The following is a 23,003-nucleotide window of genomic DNA, read 5'->3' on the forward strand; positions in this document are numbered from 1 at the left end:
CCTGGGCTCTCCTAATTCTGTGTGGTTTCTGTTGAGGAAAGCTTGGGGACAGCCATCGATCAGTGGAGAGATTCGTGTGCCAGGAACCTCATTTAGAGGGAAGGCACATGGGAATGAGAATGGATGGGGTGTCCAATAGGTTGCCATAGAGATGGGAGGAGAGACTTAAAGGGAGTTGCCTTAGTGGTCCAGACCTCACGTGGCTGGCTCTGAGAGGGTTCACTGTCCACCGGCACCAGCTTTGCAGATGCTTCTGGGGTTTCTGCCATATCTGTAGAATCACCTTCAACCTAACACATGACAGCTTGAGAAATCACCTGTTGGCGTGTGCAAACTTTGCCTCCTTCTGTGGGGCTGGGGGTGTCCCTGGCATAGCTTTGCTGCAGTCCCATCAACAGACAGAATGAAGGATGTGGAAATCATGCCAGAAATTTCTAGGCCACAATGATGCACGGAGGACCCCCTGCTGACCACCTGCGTGAGGGCGGAAGCCCACCAAACTGCCTGTTGTTCTGAACTCAGGCCCCCAAAGATGTCCCGCACACCCAGCCTCCACCAGAAGCTCAAAAATAGACCCCTGTCCCTTGGTTGGGGGACAGGAATTGAGACAGAGCACAGAGGGGATGGTTTGTCTCTGTTCCATGATGTCTAAGGGCTCAACTGGGAAAACTCATACAGATGGGGGCCAGAGTCCTCTAGAACTGTGGTCCCCAATCCCCAGGCTGCAAACCGGTGCCCGTCCATGGGCCATTAGGAACTGGGCTGCAGAGCAGGAGGTGAGCAGCTGTCAGTGAGCGAAGCTTCATCTGTATTTATAGCCGCTCCCCATCGCTCGCGTCACCACCTGAGCTCTGCCTCCCCTACCCGACCCCCACCCCCGGTCCGTGGAAAAATTGTCTTCCGTGAAGCCAGTCCCTGGTGCCAAAAAGATTGGGGACCGCTGTTCTAGAACAGGGACTGGCAAACTATGGCCCACAGGCCAGATCCATTCTGCCACCTGTTTTTGTAAGTAAAACTCTATTGGAACACAGTCACACCCATATTTTCTGTGGCTGCTTTTATGCTATGAAAGCAGAGTCGAGTCGTCATGACAGAAACCGCGTGGCCTGCAAAGCCTAAAATATTTGCTTTCGTGTCCTTTATAGAAAAAGTTTTCTGACCCCTTATTTTACAGGCTCCTACACTCACATGTGTGGTGCATGGGCTGGGATGAGTTTAAGTCTGGGCTCAGCAGAGATGTCAACTAGAGATGTCCACCCACGTGTGGACTTGCCTCATGGCTTGGGCTTCCTCACAATATGGCTGCTTTAGGGTAGTCAGGCTTCTTACATGGCAGCTCCTGGCTGAAAGAGCAACTGAATTAGCAAACAAGGCAGAACTTTGGCAGTGTCATTTCTGCTCTATTTTGCTAATGAAAGTAGTTACAGACCTGCTCAGGTTCAAAGGGAGGAGACATAGACTCCAACTCTCGATGGGAAGGGTTTAAGAATGTGTAGTCATGTTTTAAAATGCCCGCAGTAAGAGCACCACCCTCAGACGGTTGTTGTGGGGATGGAATTAAATCATCAACATTTAAAAGCACTTGGGGAAGTTGCTGGTACATAGTTAGTGTCCAGGAAATTCTAGTGATTATTAGCAGCTTAAATCTTGGGGCCTCCCGTCAAAATGTCAGGCTGACTTCACTTGTCCTTGTTACTCGCAGAAGATGTAGGTCTCTGGGAGAGAGGGTCCCCACTGCTGGAAGGGCAGAGGGGGTTCAAATGCTGAGGTTCCTGGGAAGAAACTATGCATCCTTCATGACCCATTCTTTCCTTTGTGACATCTTGGGGGACGAGGGGCTCAGAGTCACCTCGAGACCTTTCCCTCTGGCTTTACAAACACAATGAGCCTCTTGGTGTCAGATGGGACAGAAATACAGGTCAGATGGATTAGTGCCTGTGACATTGTTCTGCTTGTCTGCCAGCAGGAGAATTTGATAAGGGAAATACATTAGCCTCTATTAAGAAAGCAGCTTGGACACGAAGGTGGACGGATCTATCACAGGGCCAGGTTATTTCTTCCCCTTTCTCTTCTCACTGCCTTCGCGAAGATTCTTCTTGTCAGACAATGATGTGGTTAGTGCAGCACATTTCTGAGCCAATTTGGTCTGAGGATTTTCTTTGCATTTCTTGCTGTCTTCTCTCCTGTCTAGCTCAGTCTATCCAGGTTCAGAGAGGACTTGTTTTTTCCCCTGGCATGGCGGTTGGAGTGTGGATTTTGGAGACCAGACTTGCAGCTCAGCTCCCCTAGCTTGCTGTGTGACTGTGGGCAGGTTATTTCAGGATCTGCCTGCCTTAGTCTTGCCCTCTGTAAAATGGGCAGTATAACAGCTGGTGTTATTGGGGAGAGATGATATTAGGGATGCACCAAAAGAAAGTGAAAAACGAACCCAGTTGAGAGTGAAAAATTGTCACATGCAACTGTGCTGAGAATTTTATCTGTCATTAACCTTCATGCAGCCCTGGGCATTTGACGTTACAACTATTCCCATTTTGCAGCGGACAAAACCGAGGCGTAGAGTGGTTAAACATTTTGTCCCGGATGCACGAGAAAGAGGTGATGGTGGGGTTTGAGTCTGGGTTTGCCTAACTCCGGATTCTGCTTGTGTTAATTTCCTGATGCTACTGTAACAAGTGGCCACACACTGAGGGACTTAAACAAGAGAGATTCATTCTCACACAGTTCTGGAGGCCAGAAATCCGACGTCAAGATGCCAGCAGGTTGCCTGGGGGGGAGGGCTGTGAGGGAGAATCTGTCCCACCCCTCTTCCGGGTCCTGGTGGCCCCGGCAATCCTTGGCTTGTGGCTGCATCAACTCCAGTTCCACTTCTGTCTTCTCTCTGTGTCTGTCCTGTCCTGTCTCTTATAAGGATATTTGTCATTGGATTTCGGGCCCACCCTAATCCTCACCGTAATTACATCTGCAAAGACCCTTATTCCAAATGAGGATGGATTCTGAGGTTCTGGGTGGGCACATCTCTTGGGGGATGATATTCAACCCCCTACACCACCCCTAAGGCCGCCGCATCAAGGCACACGTGGATCCTGTCTTCATCCCTGTTGTCGAGCTGGTGCAGGGAGGGAGGAGAGGTCACCTTGGCTCCAGCCGAGACGCGAGCGAAGACGCCGCGGGCTCCCTCTCAGGCTCACTCTGGCGCCGTCAGGCTGTTGATTCTTTAATAAACACTCAGGAGGAGAGGTGTCAGGACCGGAGGAGTGTTCTGGGCACCTCGGCGTGGGATTTTCCAGAATCAAAGAGGCCCCGGGCGCGTGGCCGTCACCTGGGTGGTTTTCATTACGTGGTAACCTTGCACGCTGGCGTCCGAGCAGTGGGTAGGAACTTGACTCGAGAAACTGTCCCTTCCGTGGCTGGATGCAGGCGGTGGGGATGGTGGAGGAGGCAGGACTGTGGAAGGATCTGGTGAGGGAGGAAAAGGCAAGAGTTGCTGAGGATGCTGGGGGGGGCCTCTTCCTGCTCCGCTCACCTTTGTGGCTGTGTCTCCGGATCGCTGATGCCCGCCCCGTTTTCTCCCTGCAGGACCACATCCCCGTCCCTTACCAGCCAGACTCCAGCAGCAACCCCTCATCCACGACGTCCTCCACGCCGTCCTCGCCGGCACCCCCTCTTCCGCCCAGCGCCACGCCGCCTTCTCCCCTGCACCCTTCCCCGCAGTGCACGAGGCAGCAGAAGAACTTCAACCTGCCAGGTACGTCCGTGCCCGGGGAGACGTGGGGTGGGCAGCGCCGGAGGGGCAGAGATTAGGGAAGGGGGTGGGTTTGTGTCAGCGCCGTGGTGGGGCCAGCCCATGCTTGAAGGTTGATGACCAGAGAGGGCCAAGGTGGTGCGTGGACTGACCTTCGCTATGTGCCAGGCAATTGCCAAATGTTACCATATTTAATCTTTAGAGTAGCCACGAGGTAAGTGTGACCAGCTCCATTTTACAGATAGGGAAAGTGAGGCCCAGGGAGGTGCCGGAACTCTTGGGGACTCTGTCTTCCGGTAAGCAGCAACCCGGTGTCTTCACCTAAGTCACAGAAGGGAGTCATTCCAGCTGGAGCTGGCAGTTGTCATATGAGCTCAATCGGTTAAGATTGGCAGCAGGATCCTATGCGGAAGATTTGGGGGGACACATGCCTGGGCAGAGCTGTATTCTGAGTCTTAACCCAGATCTCTGGACAGGGCTGCAAGTGAGCAGTCTGGTCTCCTGTGTTCCTGCCCTGTGACTTCACCTCCAAAAGAACATGGTTGGATGAGTTGATCTGGAAGGTTCCTCAAGCTCATGAACTCCAGGGCACTCATGCTGTTGACCAGGGGGTATAGGCTGGGCTTTGAGAGGATGGTAGAGAAGCCACTTATAAGACATTCGGGCTTCCTGGCCCCTTTGTCATTAGACCTAAGGATGGGACACTTCTCTTCCTTCAGATGGACCAGCCCTAAGCGTCTCTCCACCTCTTCTGGGGCCCAGCCCAGTTCTTCTTCGAGAGCCCCAAGAATGCTTCCAACTCGGCCGTATTTGTGACACCACAGCCGACTTCCAGAGGGAGGCTGATGGGACTGGCTTGGCCAGGTGGAACCAGGGTCTAGATCTGTGTTGTTCAATGTGGCATCCACTAGCCACAGGTGGCTATTTAAATTTAAAGGAATTAAAATTAAATATAATTCAAAATGAAATTCCTTAGTTACACCAGCCACATTTTGAGTGCTTGATAGCACATGTGGCTGTGGGCTGCCATATTGGACAGCTCAGGGATAGAACATCATCATCACAGAAAGTTCCACCAGATAGTGCTGGTCTAGGGACCAATTTCCTCCTTAGTCATTGAGCTTGACTGGGGGCAGGAGGGGAATCCCAGGTCCTCGGCCACAGGTCACACCTCCAAGCTTAAGCAGCCACGAGTGGATGGCCGGGAAGCCAATGGAGGCCCCACCCCACACCTGGGAAGCACCTGGATACAACTGCCCAGCTGAGGACAAGCCGATCACATCACCTGCCACCCTGCTTTGATTTGGGCTGTGTCTACAGAGATGGGGTATATTTTGAAGTCTTACAACTTTGGGATTTTTCGGTTGAGTCCAAGGCTGAGGCAGCCCCATGTCCACCTGGTGTGAGGGCCACTCACCTAGCAGCCACCAAGGACCCTAATGTGAGTCACCAGCTGAATCATCTTAGTGTCACCAAGTCAATTAGGCAAATTGCCCAGCACTTGCACAGATTGAAGTCCCCCACTGCCATTTCCACTTCTCTGGAAGGGGATGAATGGACTAGGATCCCTCAGTACCCCATGACCGCCAGAACTTGGGGGGGCAGTGACCCTGGATGCTTTCCTATAGCCACCCCACCCGCTGGAGGCACTGACTCTAGGGGTGTTTCCCTGGTGTCGTTTGCTGCTTGTTTATGGAGCAGGGGCTGAGAAAGAGCCCCGTTGAGGGAGAACCAGGCACAAAAGCGCCACAGGTCTTTTTGTCCCTAAAGGAATCCACTGGCATCTTCATTTAGAGACCTGCCTAATTGGGGGTAATCAGTGTGCCCCTTAGCACCTTTCTTCCCTTGGTCAGAGTCCCCAATGAGGGGTCCTGATGAATATACTGCGCTAGCCTGCTGCCTAATCCACCCCACTCCATGACCTGTCATGACAAAGTCCTGGCCTCCTTTCGGGACTGGGCTAAGGGGTCCTTTCGGGGAAGGCACTTTAGCATGGCAGTTAAGAGTGTGGGCTCTGGAGCCGGGCTGCTTGGATTCAACCCCAGCTCTTCCACTTAATATCTGCATGATGTCGGGCAAATGACTTCTCTCTCTGGGTCTCAGTTTCCCCAGCTGTAAAATGGAGATAATCACAGTACCCACCTCATAGAACCATTGCAGGACTAAATGTCATAATGTACAGACACAGCTTAGCAGAGTGATGGTCTCATTGAAGATCCCAACATACGTGAGCTCCTTGTATTATCATTAAACACCATAATAACAAAATACAGTGACGACCTTTTTTTTAGCATTTCTCATCATTGCTGCTAATTAATATGGGGGCCTAGGCAGAACTGTGGGACTAAAGATGAAATTTCCATCTTGGCATTAGAAGTATGAATGAATTGAACTAAACTTTCGGGGAAGGTAATTTGGCATTGGCTGTTAAAGTTTTAAATGGGCATTCCTTCGACTGGCAACATCACCCCTAGGAATCCATATACAGAAATACTCACACTGGCGCCCAGGGGCCCGTGAGTAAGGGCTTCATCGTAGCAGTGAAACACTGAAGTCAGCCCAAAATGCCATCAAGAAGAGAATGGTTGAATACACTGTAATATATCCATGTAACTAAATACTCTGCAACCTTTAAAAGGAATGTACTCTCTGTAGATTTCCTGATTTGGAAAGTTAGCCATAATTTTAAGTGGAAAAATAAGTGATTTGCAAAATAGTTGGTATAATAACATTCGATTATTGTAATATTTTTACATATATTTAGGAGTGTGTATAAGTATGTGTATGTATGTATATGTGCACAAAAAAGTCTGTAAGAACTTCATGGTGGCTGCTATAGGAGAGGGGTTTTATTAATACCTTATGCACTTCTATAATGTATATAACCAGTAGCATGCATCAGCTTTAGAACTGAATAATAATTTTAGATATGCAATGTTGAAATGGAAAACAAAATAATATCTTTTAGGAATGCAGTTGAACGCCCCCCCCCCCGCCCCCATTTTAGGCAATTTTAGCAGAATTCCCCCAGGGTCGTGTTCATGCAAGAACCTGGTCAGATATTCCACTCTTGATCGAGAGCCTGCGTTGATGGAAAATGGAGCTTCAGCTATGGTTCCCTGCCAGATGTCGAGTTTTCTGGAGGCTACTTAAGCTAATGCCTAGGCACGTTAATGTCTCCAGCACTGATTTCATCTAGAACATTCTGGTAACCTCAGGACATGCGAAGAGACCAAGGGTAGCATGTGCAGGTTTGGTGATATTCTGTGCTCTGCCAGTAGGGTGGACCTACTTGTTCTCTGCCCTTCCCTGAGTCCTGGTGCCATGTTGGACATGGCCCAGTGTAGGGTGGATTTGAGAGTGCCGTGTGGACAGACGGACCTAGGTTTGGATCCCAGCTGTGCATCTTCCTAGCTGTGTGGCTTTAAGCAGGGCACTGACTCTGTTTAGGTCTCAGTTTCTCATCAGTAATACGGGGCTAACAGTTCAGGGTAGTGGTGACATCCACTGTGGCCAGGTACATGGAGTGGCTTGGTAAGGGATTGTTTTGGGAGTTTCTGAGGCGAGAGTGTTCAAATACTCTCTTTCTGTAGAGCCACCTGGGGCCATCTTGAAACACACACACATACCCCACAACAGGCAATGGCAAATTCTATTGGCTCAAAGGGAGGAAACTAGGCAGGATCTGCATTTGGTGGAGATTGAGGGATTTCTGAGATCTCGCTTGGACTCAGGAGAGTGTTTTCTCCTTCTCAGAACTCTTCCCACCCTCATCACTCTGCCCTGATTCCATCTTTGTTTCTCATTCCATGCCGCGATCTTGTTTAGATACTCGCCTGTCTAGTGTGTGTCCCCTCCATCACAAAGTCAACTCCTTGAGACCAGGAAACGTGTCGTCTTCATTCACCACTCTACACACAAAGCCTAACAGATTTATTGTCTACTACTGAAGGCACTCATTGGCTGTTTGTTGAATGAATGAATGACCTCAATTTCATGTTCTGCCCAGAGCTGCAGTTTTTTCTCTTCTAATTGTCTTCTCGGCCCTTAGACTGCATTCATCTATTCTTTTTGTTCACAGGTATTTATTGAGCATCTACTGTGTACCAGATACCATGCTAAGTACAAAGTATGACGTGATGAATACACCAGACATGGCCTGTGGCTGTTGTAACCACAAACTTAATGGCTTAAAACAGCACAAATCTATTATCTTACAGTTCTAGAGGTCAGAAATCCAAAATGGGTTTTACCGGGTTAAAAAAAAAAAATCAAGGTGTCAGCAGATTTGGTTTGTTCTGGAGGTTCTTGGGGAGAATCCACTTTCTTGCATTTTCCCGGCTTCGAGGGGCTGCCCACATTCTTTTGTTTGTGGCCCCTCGTCACCTCCAACCTCTGCCTCCATAGTCACATCTCCTCTAACTCTCTTTCCCTGACTCTGACCCTCCTGTCCCCTCTTCTGAGGCCCCCTGTGATGACATTGGGTCCACCCAGAGAATCTAGGATAATGTGCCCACCTCAAGATCCCTAACTGAATCTCCTCTGCAAAGTCCCTTTTGCCTTGTAAGGTAAATGCATTTGCAGTTTCCAGGGATTAGAATGTGCACATCTGGAGGGGGGGCACATTCTTTTGCCCACAAGGGTTCTTACTCTCAGGGAGTTTATAGCACAGTGGGAGAGACAGATGTTAACCAAGCAAACATTCACATGGAAATAGCATTACACATCGAGATAAGGGAAGGATTATCAATTGTAACACATCGTGATAAGGGAAGGATTATCAATTGTAAAGGGAAAGAGCAATGCTATGGGCAAACGAAAGAGGAGAACACGGCTGAGTTCTGAAGGTGGGGTAACAGGACACAGGCCCTGCCGCAGGAAGGGGCTGAAAGAACATCACAGTGGCCGCCCAAGTGCCATAAGCAAGGGACAGCAGCACCATGTGAGACTCAGAGCTGCAGGGCTGAGGCCTGGCAGGGGTTTAGCTTTTATCTGAGACTCACTGGGAAGCAGGTGAAACGTTCAGAGAGAGGGTGACTTGGTCCTTCTTCCTGGCTCCTAGAAGACCACACCGGCTGCTCTCTGGAGGGGCCGTAGGGTTGCAGTGGAGTCTCCTCCTAAGTGTCCCCTGTCTCTCCCGGCTCCTCTGCAGCCAGGTCCCAAGTCCTCTCGGATGCCAGCAAGCCAGGAGCCACTCAGCTCTCCCGGGCGGCCCACTCGGGGTCACCAGCTGTTCTTTGGAGCCACTTCTCGCTGGTGTCTGTCATCAGTGGGAAGAGCAGGTCTCCCAGCGACATCTTTCATCCTCTTCTGGCCACTCATGTCCCTTTGAGTCATCAGGAACGAGCTGTTCCATGGCACACAGAGGGGGCAAGGAGGGTGCTGGCTCTGGGTGTGGTGGCATCTGCCGGTGTCTCGTTGCCCGACACCTGTCCCCTCTCAGACTCTTGGTCTCCACTGCCCACCCCCTCCTCCTCAAAAGCACGTAACTGCCAGCTAACCTCTTCTGCAGACAGCGAGTCCCCGTCACAGCCCGAACTGGAGATGGAAGGGACCAGCTAAGCCTCTTGAGAACCATGAGTAGTTTTTCTTTTTTTAAATTTTGGCCCCTTGTTAACTAATAAAATGGCTATATGCAATGAAAAACCTAGGTTACCCAACAGGAAAAAAAAAGGTCCCAAAGTCGCGGAGGGTGCTTTTCTTTTAAAGCTTTGCTTTGTCACTTTGAATACGATCCTTCCTGTCCTATACACCCCATTTTCTAGAATCAAAAAATGCATCTGTCGGGACTCCAGCTATGTGAGATAATCAGGACTCGGACTAAGCCCGAGGTTTCTGCTGTTTTATCTACGATAAAAGAGAGTTGATTAATTCAACAAATGTGCGTCGCACACCCACAGGTACGGGGCACAGACCCGGGAGTTTGGCGTCCTGAGATAGTAGGACTTGTTCTCTATCTTGGAGGAGTTTATAAATCACTTCCCACCTCGGGGGGAATGTTCTGTCCGCTTCCCCAAAGCCATTGATTTAGCACTTGAAACTGTCCGGTGGTTTCTTAATTATAAATCATTCTTGTCTATTAGGAAAGAGAGCTTAGAAAGAGGTTTGTTTATTCACCACAGCTAATACTCATTCAACGCCTTCTGTGCACTCCTGTCTCACGCTGTGATGATCCGAGCCCTTTGAGGAAGGGACTCTTGCTGTCCCCATTTTGCACACGTGCAGCCTGAGCCTCGGACAGACTTGCTTCAGCTTTTGCAAGTAGCCAAAGGCAGAACAAGGGTTCTACCCTGCAGGACCCGGTTCTAGTCTCTAGGCTCGAAACTACTGTGCTAGTATTTGGTAAACCAATGCCAGGGGCAGCTTGTGCCCACGTGTCCTCAAATTGTTTCTGGAAGTGGCTTCACCAGTGTGGACTCATGTCTGACCACATTCCTGCCCCCTTCACTTACTGAAGGCTCTAAACCTCTTTGTACCCTGCCCTAGACACCCCTATGGAGTAAGTAGTAATGTTAGAAACCTTTGAAGTTTCTGAGACCCCTGGGCTCCGCTGAGTGAACCAAAAGGAATAATAGGAGAACCAACAGTAAAATTGAGGAGATTTCTTTTTAGCTATTTTTCTCCTAAATACAGAAGTTAATTCATGCTTGCAGGAAGTGGGATCATGCCTCCCACCGCAAAAAAAAAAAAAAAAAATGTCTATGTCCTAACCCCAGAATATGAATATGCTACTTGACGTGACAAAAGGAACTTGGCAGATGTGGTTAAATTATGGATCTTGAGATGGAAAGATTATGTCGCATGATTATCCAGGTGGACCCTAAATGTAATCACAAGCCTCCTTGTATGAGGGAGGCAAGGTCAAGGGCAGAAGAAGCAGAGGTTGGAGTGATGCAGCAGCCCCCGACAGCCAGAACAGACAAGGAAAGGATTTTCCTGGAGCCCCTGGAGGGCACCAGCTCTGCTGACACCTGATTTTAGCCCTTTAAGACTCATTTCAGACTTCTGTCCTCCAGAACTCCAGGAGGATAAATTTATATTGTCTTCAGCCACTAAGTCGATAGTAATCTGTTACAGCTGCAAAGAGGAAAATTAATATACAATGCCCAATACAGAAATTTGGAAAACACAGGAAAAGCACAAAGGATTTTTTTTTTTAAAGTCACTGGACTCACTCTGCCAAAAGGGAAGGAAATTAATATTTTGGATTATGGCTTTATAGACTTTTGCTCTGCATGTGTGTAAGGATGCATTTGACCGAAATGGTATGGTACCCAGGATGCCTCTCTGAGCTGGAAAGTTCTGCTGGTAGGGAGTGTGAGGTGTCAGGTGGGACAGCTGGCTTGGATGCTTGGAGTTCTGGTTTCTTTATACATAACCTCAGTCCCTTGCATTTCAGGGTGTCTGCAGAAGTGTGGAAGCTCTCGGGGGGTGGCGGGCAGAGAATGACCCCGTGGTAGCCATGAGAGCCTAACTGGTACTCGAAGGGACATCTTCTGAGGGGGGCACTGACTTGGGTGTTTTCTTTCTTTTGCAAGCATCCCACTACTACAAATACAAGCAGCAGTTCATCTTCCCAGGTGAGTTTTGTGGGAGCTGGAAACAGCCCCTCTGAGCAAGCCCTGCTGAGTCGCGGGAGCTGCTGGAATGAATGGAGGTGAATGTCATTGGGGGGGAGGATGAGATCTGAGCGGGTGGTAGTGGAGTCAGCTTACCCCAGGGCAGTGGCTGGACATGGAAGAGGAGAAGATAAAGGGGGGAGTTCCCAGGGTATAACGGAGAGACCAGAAAGGGTGGTGTGCCGTGGAAGTGGGCATGGTGGGGAGGGATCTAGAGCCACGTGGCAGGAGAGAGATGGCCAGAGGGGCTTGAGTTGGGTATCGAGAAGACATGAAATCACATGGCCTCATCCTCCCAAAGCATCCAGGTGGTCCAGGGAGGGAGCAAGCGGATTAGCCAACCCCAGACACTCAAGGTCCGGTGGAAAATAATGCTCTGTCCCCCCAGAATTCAGGCCTTTGGGGTGGTTGTGGACTCCACGTGTGTTTTCTGATTGTCCAACCTCTGGCTTTCAGATGTGGTGCCGGTGCCAGAGACGCCAACCCGGGCACCCCAGGTCATCCTGCATCCGGTGACCTCAAATCCAATGTAAGTGGAACGAGACCCTCTCCCCTGTCCTGAGCTTCCGAGCCCCGGCCCTGCTGTCTGCTTAGGTTCTCTGTCTTCTTTCTTCCTCTTCCTGAAACTTATGGGGTGGGGGGTGCAGAGGGAGAAGGACAAGGAGGCCAGAGAGATGTAGGGAATGACTTAGGCAAAGAGGAGAGTGACAGCCCAGGCCAAGAGACGGAGAGAGAAGTAACACTGGTCCCCTCGAGCCAGCTCTGCCTTGTGTCTCTGGTCTTGCCTGTCAGGTGTGATTTCCAGGGGCTGGTCAACTTCCTGAGGACCCCAGACCTGCCCCCCCATTAGACAAGTTTCCCCAGGCAATAGCTAGAGCTTAATAAAAGGGAAGTCATTCCATGTCACTGTCCCCTTTTTAAAAAAGTCCAATTTAGGTTTATACCAAGGATCAGCAAATTATACAGCCCATGGGAGAAATCCAACCTGCTGCTTGTTTTTACATAAAGTTTTATTGGAACACAACCGTGCCCATTTGTTTACAACGTATTGTCTGTGGTTGCTTTCTCTGTACAGCAGCAGGGTCGAGTAGTTTTCATGGAAACTGTGGCCTGCAAAGCCAAACATATTTACTCTCTGGCTTTACGCGGAAAAAAAAAAAAAAATTTTTGCTGACCTCTGGTTTATACTATTATAAAAATAATATAAGCTAATTTCAGAAAATTTGGACTATTCTGTAAAAAACAGAAAGGAAGAAGCACTTATAATCCCCTGACTATTTGAACCTTTATGTTTGCTGCCTTTATTCGTATTTTACATAGTGACTCAGTATATGCAGGTACCATCCCGCTGTGGTACCTTTCGTGCTATAACATCACATTTTTCATGTTGTTCCAGACTCTTCAGAGACATTGTCTTTAATGGCTGTAAATTGTCATATTGATGGAGAATAATTTCTTTAATTTCTTTAAATAATCCCTGTTGCTGAATTTTACTTGCTTTCTGTATTTCACTGTTGTAAACAACACTGCAGTGAACATCTTCGTGTGTAGCATCCTAGGATACAGACCCCCTTTCCAGGTGGTGTATTGCTTGTGCAGCCGAAGTGAAATCACCTTCGTTCACTTCTTTGGTTGTGCCTAAAGTCTGGGACATGCTAGGATTTGATCAGTTTCCCAACCCACGTTTTTGCCTGCTTGGTCCCTCTGCTGGCTCCTCTAACTGCTTCGTCCTTTCTGACCCACATTATGGATTTTGTCAAAGACCCAAATGGTACATCTCTGAAATCAAAGGAACAGCAACTGGCCGGGGGTGGATATTGTACTGACATCTAGCTCTGCATCATTTGTCTGCCGCAGGTAAACCAATTCCACAATTTGTGCAAGATGAACTCCAGTTTATTAACTGACAGTCAGGGAGCGCCAGCGAAAAGCAGAGTCAATAGCTGCCTGCGATCTGCTTAAATGTGCGTGGAGTGATGGAAACTCACTCTTTGCAGAGGGAGATAATTGAATAGCCCCGGCTGCTGGAATCATGCAGCCTGGATACAAAGAGAGGAGGGGACGACAGCCCATTTTGTCGAGAAGGGACTCTAGCTGTGTTGTCCCGCTCAGGGCATCAGGTTCCTTGCATATCAGCATTCTGCCTTCCCGGGCTGTACTGTAAATAATTGGTTAATACGACAGCAAATGCCACTTTGGAGAGCTGACCCTTCTCTTCCCTTCTTTGAGCTCTTGTGGGCTTTCAGACTCCCTCTCACCAGGGCCCCCTCCAGCAAGTCAGCAGCTTCCTTGGGTCTGAGGATCAAGATATAGGGGAGGCCCCCCAAAGTGAGGCGGTGGGAAGGGGTGGGGGGAATCTGCTAAGCTCCCATAGGAAGGGGGCATGGTGTTCATTGTGAGTCCTTTTCCCACCTGTTCTAGCTCTTCTGCACCCTCAGCATCCCAGCTACTGTCCCCCTGCTGCAGTCCATAAACACAGACACATCCTCAAGTCTGAGGACGCACCCCCAAAACACACCTCTGATTCACACGGTGCCCAGCACCACCGTCACAAACCAGGCACTCGCCTGTCCTCTGCACGCCCAATGCCTGCCCAGTTATACCATCAGCATACAGCGTGGCCCCCGACCTCCCCGGTGTGTACACCCAACTCATGTGCACACGAGACAGCTCTACACAGAGCACATCCCATAATACCCATGCAGTACTCACACACACACATGCCCCCAGCACCCATCCCCAGCATGTTCACATACTTAGAACATGACAGCAGCTCATGAGCTTGTAAATGCATCATGCATGCACACACACACACACACACACACACACACACACACACGCGCACACTTGTGTCTCCCAGTCCAATACAGTCTTTCTATTTTCATTCCACACATCCTGACCCCATGTGATTGACAAGGTCCAACTCAAACACTATGAACTTTCAAATCCATCCAGTAATTCTCTCTTTTTGGACTTTTCACCATAATCCGTTTGTCCAAGTCATACCTCACTTTGGGCTCTTGTTACTTTTAGCCTGTCTATACAATATCTATGGATTTGTTTTAGGTCCTTCAGTAGTAATAGAATATTCCTCAAAGTCAGGAGGCATGCCAATTTCACATCTATGTCACTCTAAGGGCCTAGCATTGTTCCTGGAACTCGGTTCTAGTCAAATGAATGAATGAATGAGCAGACAAACAAATGAATACTAACATCCTTCTTAGAGATTCCGAATTTGAGTGAACTTCAGAGATCTGGTTAATTCTTTCCTGCAAAACACCTGGAGCACTGAGGATTTGCCTACCCCTGGCATTCAGGCCGATTTCTAAGACAGCTGCTAGATTAGTTGAAACCAAAACAATAAAGAAAAATGAGCCCCGAGAAGCCCAGAAAAAAAAAAATCTACTTAAAACAATATCCTTGTGCACTGCTTTTTTTGTGGTGAGGTTACAGATTATTTCTGCCACAAGTGTTGAAATGTGAGATAAAGGCTTGGCGGTGAGGACTTTCCTATCTGGGGATTCTTCACACACAACTAAACTCAATACACGGACCTACCTTTTCACCTAAGGGTCACGTTTATTTTTCTTTCTTTAAAGCTTGGAAGGCAATCCGTTACTTCAAATTGAAGTGGAGCCAACCTCGGAGGTGAGCATCAAGTTTGCTTTGCAAGTTTTTCCAGGGGCTGCCCAGAACCTGGCAAAAGGATTAATGGTTTTGATGACGCAGAGGGCTTGGGGACAGGTGGGGGCTGCAGTGGCCCTGCCTGATGGATGTTCTAACTCCAGGACAATTAACAAGGGCGGCCCCTCCCGCCTCTGAGCCTAATGGACCGTTATATAGTGTGCATTGTGGAAAAGCCAGTTTTGCAGAAGTTGGCAAGAGATTTGCATTCTTAGTTGAAAACTCAGCCCAGGGCCAGGTGAATACCAAGGGGGATATGCCCCGCTGCCTTCAAAAGGATACGGAGGAGGAGGTGGGGGCCTCAGGGATGCTGGGCTTGGCAGTGTTGAGAATGTTCTGGCGGAATAAATGAAATGTCCTGGGTGAAAGTCATGGAGTTTTGACCCCTCAGCTCTCCCAGTCTATCCTGAACCGAAAGGAAAAGAGTCAGGGTTTGCAGAGAAAATCACGTTCTTTTCTGGGACCATTGTGGTAGCTGGAAAATGGTCCTAGGAGAAGCCAGTGTTTCCTGTGTCATTTCTCCTGAGTGGGTCACTAGGTGGAAGCTGGCTCAGGTATTTCGGGTCAGGAAGACCTGTCCTCAGTCAGGACACCACCTTCTCAGGCTGTCTCATCCTGCCCCGGGGCCTCTGGGAGTCCCCAGGGGCTTGGGCACCTGCCATGCCCACACTCCAGCCAAAGAATCCAAGAGGCAGGGCACCCCCTGACACCAGGCAGGGAAGGTGGGGCCCTGGACTTTGAGTGTCTGACTTTAGTAGAGGCCACACCTAAGCATACATGAGTCACGCAGGTGTGCAGGATAAAAATGCAGATTCCTGGTACTGGTCTGCTGATATTTTGATTCGGTAGATCTGGGTGGAGCCCAGGAATCTGCATTCTCTGAGGCATCCCAGCGGGTGCTGGGTACAGGTGGTCAGGTCTGTGCAAAATACTGGTCTCCATTTCATTTAAGACCTCACACCACCCCCTGGGGCAGACTGTGTGACCCGCACTTTTCGTTGAGGAAAGGAAGGCTCAGAGAAGTGAAGTGACTTGGCCACAGTAACAGAGGCCAGATTCCAGCTCACTTGGTCCGCCTGTTAAGTCCGCTCTAGTACCCTCTCACGCTCCCGTCCCCTACCCTCCCAGCCGCCGTAGGAACCTCTGGCCTGCAGCTCTGACCTCTCCCAGTTTCTGAATCATCAATTCTAAATTCCCTGGGGGAAGCAAAAGATATTCCCTATTGACGGTTGTCACATGTTCTATGCGGACATACAAGGTACCCATATCTTAGCCTATTGTCTTTATTGCACGTATATGAAAGGTCAGACGAGTCCAAACGGCACGGTGGAGTAGAAGGGCTATTTGAGTCCAGAGACCTGAACCTTAGTCCTTCCTCTGCCTGGCTGTGTGACCTAGAGCAAGTCACTCTCCAGGGCGACCACCCATCCCAGTTTGCCAGGGACTGAGGGGTGTCCTGAGAAGCAGGACTTTGGGTACTAAAACCAGGAAAATCCTAGCAAATTAGAATAACTGCTTCCCCTAGCATTTCTCCTCTCTGAGCCTCAGTTTCTCCTCGTAGCAGAAGAGAGTTGGACTGTCACGATCTCCCTTTCAGCTCTGTCATTGGAGCTACCTGGGGAAACAGAGAGATGTGTGTCCCCACCAGCCACGAATGCATGTAGAGATGCGTCCAGACCTACACACACACACACACACACACACACACACACACACACACACACACACACACACACACACACACACACACGGGACACAGCAGGACCACAGGGGAGGCTGGGGCAGGGGCAGGCACGACTCTGACCTCTCTCCCACTCCGGCCACAGAACGAAGAGGTCCACGATGAGGCGGAGGAGTCTGAGGATGACTTTGAGGAGATGAACCTGTCCCTCCTCTCCGCCCGGAGCTTCCCGCGCAAGGCCAGCCAGACCAGCATCTTCCTTCAGGAGTGGGACATCCCCTTTGAGCAGCTGGAGATCGGCGAGCTCATCGGGAAGGGCCGCTTCGGGCAGGTGTACCACGGCCGCTGGCACGGCGAGGTGGCCATCCGGCTGATCGACATCGAGAGGGACAACGAGGACCAGCTCAAGGCCTTCAAGCGGGAGGTGATGGCCTACAGGCAGACGCGGCACGAGAACGTGGTGCTCTTCATGGGCGCCTGCATGAGCCCGCCCCACCTGGCCATCATCACCAGGTCAGTCCCCCATGGTCCCCTACCCATGCACTGGCGAAGCTCCGCCTCTGGCGTGGCTGAGAATTGTCCTCTGGTTAATACAGCATCTCCAGCTCCGCCCTTCGGAGTTTACTTGCACGACTGACGTTCAGATTTAAGATTCCCGAAAATACTTCGAATGCTAAAACTCTTCAGCAACGCAGAATCACAGAGAGAGCGGAATGGGAAGTGGAAAAGTTGGGTCTAGTTCACACCAAATCAGGGGTCGGCCAGCTTTTTCTGTAAAAAGCCCAATAGTGAATATTTGCAGGCTGCATGGTTTCTGCAGCAGCTGCTCAACCCAACCACGGTAGCGCGAAAGCAGCCATCAGTGGTATGTAAATGAATGTGCATGGCTGCGTTCCAATAAAACTTTATTTACAAACCCAGGCGGTGGGCTGGATTTGGCCCGTGAACCATCGTTTGCTGACCCCTGGATTAAGATTCTGATGATGGTTATTCTGGCTTTGGTTAAAGCGGCAGAGCACATTTGCAGTCTTTACGCTGTTGCTTTGAACGTCCAGGATCTGAGTGTGCACAGAAAGGGTATTAGTAGAGAACTAATGTTAAGAAAATGTTCCCTGGACTTTCTTGGATTTGCTCTTTCTAACCTCACCCAGTGACTCGAGGCATTGAAAAAAAATAGGTTTGGTTTCAGTTGAACAGCTGTGAAACAATCCTTTGGTGTGTTTTTAAACTCTGGCATTTGTTCTCCTGTCACATTAGGACTGGCCTCAGCAGTGGCATTCATTCTTGCTCTGGCCTGGGGTGCCAAGTGTCGGTTAGGAACTCTCTCCTTCCCATACTCAGCTCAAGCAGTAAGACCCCAAATGCACAAGTCTCGCGTCTTGGCCGGTGCCATCGCGGGTGCTGTGGGCTCAGAGAAGAGCTGCGTCTGGTGTGTCTTTGATCTGTTCCCTTGTGAGACAGAACCTCCTTGAGCCCACTTAGAAGAACTTGGTGATTAGGCAGAAAGCGCATTATTGTCTGTCTCCATTGATTATGCGGATGGTGGGTTGACTGGAGTACTTCGTGTATTGAATGATCAGGGCTTGCAAAGGGTCGGAGAGCCAGGGATGGGTCTCCAATCCTCCTGAAACCAGGGTAGAAATGGTGGCTCTCAACTCTGCACAGGACTGAAGTGACTCTCAAGGAATCAGCCGAGATAATGTTCATGGGCTGAGCAGTTTAGATTGCACAAGTATAATCTTTTGCTAAGTAACATACTGCCCCAAAACTAAGTGGTTTCTCTCTATCCTGTGGACAGTTCTGGACTGAGGCTCAGTGGCGGGTGGCTGTGGTCAGCTCCAGGTCAACAGAGGAGGGTGGGCTGCTCAGTCTTGGATGCCCTCACTCACGTGTCTGCTGGCTGGTTGACTGTCAGCTGGGGCGCCCCTGTCCTCCTCCACGTGGACTCTTATCCCCAACAGGGCTCATTCCCATGGCGGTCTCAGGTTTCCAAGTGCATGAGGTCAAGACCTAATGCACAAGACTTTTTCATGCTTCTGCTTGTGACGCATTGGCTAACATCCATTGGCCAAAGCAACTCCCATGGTCAACGAGATTCAAGGGCTAGAGAAACAGACTCTGCCTCTGAATGGGAGCGTCTGCAGTGTCCTGTTGCAAGGACATGGATTCAGGAAGAGGACACTCTGTGGCCATTTTTACCATCTGCCAGGGAGACCCTCAGCCCGCTTTCCTCCTCCCTGTCTCATCCAGTACGTACCATCTCTCTTAGCGGGCACTCAGTAGCCCTTAACTTGGGAGGGACACGTCCGGTTGGAGGGTGGTCTTCTCCCCACCCCTGTCTTGTCCCCCATGGCTCCTGCCTTGAGCTGTCACCCCAAATTTCTCTCTGGCCGGCTCCTCACCTTCTGGCCTGTTAACTCTACTTCTTTTCATATCCCCGAATTAGCCATTGGAAATCCATCCTCTCCTCTCCTCTGCCCAGCCTTTGCAAAGACCTGCCGCCCTGTCCTCCAGCATTTTCGGCGGTATCCGTGGTGCCCAATATTCATGCCTCCCTCACCACCTTCCCGAAGGCTGGCGAACTGGGACTAGCCGGACTCGGTTAGCAGCCACCCTTGAAAAGCGAGTGGTCATTATGGAAATGCGTGTTGCTCATCCCGCAAGCCAGCTGCATTCGCGCCCTTCTTCTATTCTGCACAGAACTCCGAGCCCCCCTCTCCAAGCACCATAACTGCCTGCAGATTTCACAAATAGCCTAGCCTTTTCCTGGCACCATGATAAAGACCGTGCAGCTCTGGGACATGTAATTGGTCTCTGAAGTGTTTTGGTATTTTGTGTGAGAATGCCAGATGAGACCCAAAGAAGTGGCATTGATTCCATATTCTTGTTGTTATATATTTATCTTAGGGAGGGGCTCTGTGCAACCCTCTCTCCCGCTCGGTACCGTCCACTTGTTGGCTGTCCGGGTTTCTTATCGGAACGTTCAGTTCGAAACCAAATATTTGAGTAATTTGATTAATCACTTGCATTCGCATGATTGGCTGGCAGAGGTTGATGGTTGGCCGATAGCCAACCAACTGGAACAATTTTTGGACCCTAGATTGATTTTACAAGGGAACATAAGACCAGATAATTACCTGGCATATTCTGGATAAATTCACAATGGCGCGTTCTAGCCAATTACTTGGTAATTATCATTGAAGTTAACAAGTATTTCTAAGATTAGCTTCCTTGCAATGCAATATGTATGGCTCTCGGGGAATGAGTAATAACCAACTAGTTACCCAGTTGCTGTATCCACAAATGCTATTAGCAGCAGGATTGCTAAATTGCTTCATGATGGGGTTATTATGGGATTATTGCAAAGCTACTGACAGTCTGCAATCGTTCATGTTAAAACCTCCAAGTGGAATTGGAAAGCCAGTAGAGTTGAATGGAAGCATCTTTCATCCTTCTACCTTCCTGTAGTGTTTCCTAGGCCTCGATTTTCCCTTCTGTAAAATGAGTAGGTAGAAGCGGATGTTTGTCATAGGGTCCCTTCAACTGTGACAGATTCCTTGGTTCTCTGAGAATGGGCTGTGTTGTAGAAGCAGCAGGGACAGCTCTGAAATGGTGCTTCGCAAAGGATGGTGTGCCCGGGCCTCCTGCACCAGGGAGGGAGGTTGCTAAAATGCAGATTCCAGAACAACTGTCATGGTGGCCGGTGAGGGTAAATAGGCAGAAGGTGAGGGTGGAGAAGCTGGCAGGAGCTGGAGGGCGGAGGGCAGAGGTTCTGAAGCCTGGTAGGGGCAGGAGAGCTTGAAAACAATACCGGTGCCTGTCCTGCCCTTCCCCCAAGCAGGGTCTCTCGTCCTCAGCACTGTTGACATTTGAGGTCAGAAAACTCTTTGCAGAGGAGGCTGTCCTGTGCCCTGTAGGATGTTTAGCAGCATCCTTGACCTCTACCCACTAGATGCCAGTAGGAACCCTCCCCCTCCCCAGTCGTGACAACCAAGAGTGTCTCCAGACATTGCCCAGTGTGCAGGGGACTCCATCACACAGGCGGGTTCGAGACCCTCTGATGTGGAACCCCGCCCCTGGGGGAGGAGTCCTTATCTTACGTCAAGGGCAGTGAGCAGCCATTGAGGGTTGTAGGCAGGGATGTGGCCCGGGGTTGTTGAGGGCAACAATTAGGAAACTTCTAAAATAAAAGGTGGGTGCTCGAAGGGGAACGTTTTGCCCAGTGCAGAGGCAACAACGGTTCAAGGAAATGATCGGCTTAGCTGCCCTGACTTCCTGTCATAATTAAAGAGCCGATGACCTTGGTGGGCACCTGTGTCCCTTCTCCTATCTGCTCCCCACCCCACCCTGCTGCCCTGGGCCAGACCAACAAACGGTGTTACGAAGACCCCCGTATCATGGTTGTTTTTTTGACAGTGGGTGATGCTCTGAACCAGTGGAAGGGAAGCCATGCGTTGACCCTGATGGCCACAAATGGTGGGTCTAGGGAGTGAGAAGCTGCTCCATTCTTCTCAGAAAGATTTATCACAGATGTCACAGTTTGGGGCCTGAGCAAGACTGTGATTCCATCACATAGTTGCTTTTCTTAAAGCCTCAGGTGGCATGGCTCAGCCTGTTTGTTGGAATCTTTTCCGTGGTTGAGAGGTGGGATGAACAGAGAGCCTTTAAAATAAACCGAAAAAGAAAAAAAATCAGCACATTCCACAAGCCTTCAGCAAGTGATGAAGGCTTTCCCTCAAGCCAGGCGTGGTGATGTTCTCCTGTTTGGCCCTGGGCCCATTTCACAGATGAGAAAACTGAGGTCAGAAAGGCAAAGCGAGCCCTTGCCCAAGTCACAGAACATATAACCTGGAATTGAGCAAATGTGTATCTGAATCCCAGCCTAGCCTGTTCCTTCTTTGCCAGGGCTGCCGTAGCCGGGTCAGGGGAATGGGCTCCCCCTGTGAGAAGTTCCATATCACAGCGGTCTCCCTCTCTGGTCATATCAGAATACCCTAGAGAACTTGCTAACACTGTAGGGCTGAGGCCCTGTCCTACTTCAATGAACCTGGGCTTCTGTATTTTTTAATTAAGTTCCAGAGGATTTTGTGCACACCACAGTTTAAGAACCACTGGCTTACTGGAACGAGTTTTGTTCTTGTAGCTTTGATTTTTCTGGTGTTTGTGTGTTTCTGCAATGCCCTGTTAACTCCTGTGGGGCCAGCACACACCCACCCACTTGCGCCTACCCACACACATGCATCTACACACACACACACACACACACACATACACACACACACACGTGCACACACACCCCTATCTTCCACATACACCCTAAATTCCACGCCAATTCTTTCTCTCTTTCACTCTTGCCCTTTTCCCCAAACCCCCTCAAAGAAACACACGCTTTCCCTCTTTCCCTGCAAAACACTCATTCCATGAATATTAGCAACTCACAAAATTTCCGTACAGAACTCCCAGAACACACGGTTCCTTACAGAAGCCCCCGCCTCACCCCCATCCCCACTCCCCAAATAATTTTCTAGAACTCCAAAATAATTGAAATCTGTGCTTTTCATCATGGGAACTTGTTGGAAATGCAAATTCTCCCTCCCGCCCTCCTCTACTGCATCAGAAGCTCTGCGGGTATGTCCATCAATCTGAGTCTGAAGAAGCCCCCTGGAGGATTCTGATTCCTGCTCCAGTATGAGGTGTACTGCTTTAAAGAAACCTGTTCCTACTTCCCACCCCCAGCAAGCAGACTTTTCGACTGCCAAGAGCTTCCAGCACACCTTGGAAACCTCCCTGTGCCAGGTGGCCCTGAGAGGTGAGCAGCTGAGTCCAAAATGGGTGAGGGCCTAGCGTGACCCAGTAACAGCACCTGCAGGGGCCCAAGGGCCATCTGTCACCTTCAGTGCTAACGTGCCTTCGAGAACGTGTCTTCACAGGCATTTATGAGACCCTGACCGAGTGCCAGGGCACAGAACAGGCGCTCAGAACACGGTGGCTACTGTGGGCTTTACATTCCAGTAGAAGAGACAGGCAAGTTGAGCAAACAAATAGGGAGATCATGAAGGCATTGTCATAAGTGCTGGGAAAGCCACAAACAGGTGATGGATGGGTCAGGGTGACAGGAGAGCTGCTTTGAAGAGGGGCTCAGAGGAGGCTTCTTAGGGGAGGTGACATTTGAGCTCGGCTCTAGCGAGGAGGAGGTGGCTGTGCCAAAAGGCAGAGAAAGCAGGCCAGGCTGGGATGCAGCAGGTGCAAAGGTCCTGAGGCAGGCGTGAGATGTTTA

The 23,003-nt window shown here is 49.9% G+C and overlaps 1 protein-coding gene across 1 annotated transcript in view; it reads left to right on the forward strand.

Moving 5' to 3' along the window:
* The window catches only part of KSR2 (kinase suppressor of ras 2), a 333,794-nt gene that overhangs the window by 276,005 nt on the left and 34,786 nt on the right, over positions 1–23,003 (forward strand). Inside the window, exons 10-14 of the mRNA XM_045535030.1 lie at positions 3,577–3,745; positions 11,281–11,322; positions 11,818–11,890; positions 14,961–15,009; positions 16,872–17,239. Of these exons, the coding sequence (XP_045390986.1) occupies positions 3,577–3,745; positions 11,281–11,322; positions 11,818–11,890; positions 14,961–15,009; positions 16,872–17,239 (701 nt within the window). The remainder of the gene's footprint in view (positions 1–3,576; positions 3,746–11,280; positions 11,323–11,817; positions 11,891–14,960; positions 15,010–16,871; positions 17,240–23,003) is intronic.

The sequence above is a fragment of the Lemur catta genome, chromosome 21, assembly GCF_020740605.2.
Source record: "Lemur catta isolate mLemCat1 chromosome 21, mLemCat1.pri, whole genome shotgun sequence".
NCBI lineage: Eukaryota > Metazoa > Chordata > Mammalia > Primates > Lemuridae > Lemur > Lemur catta.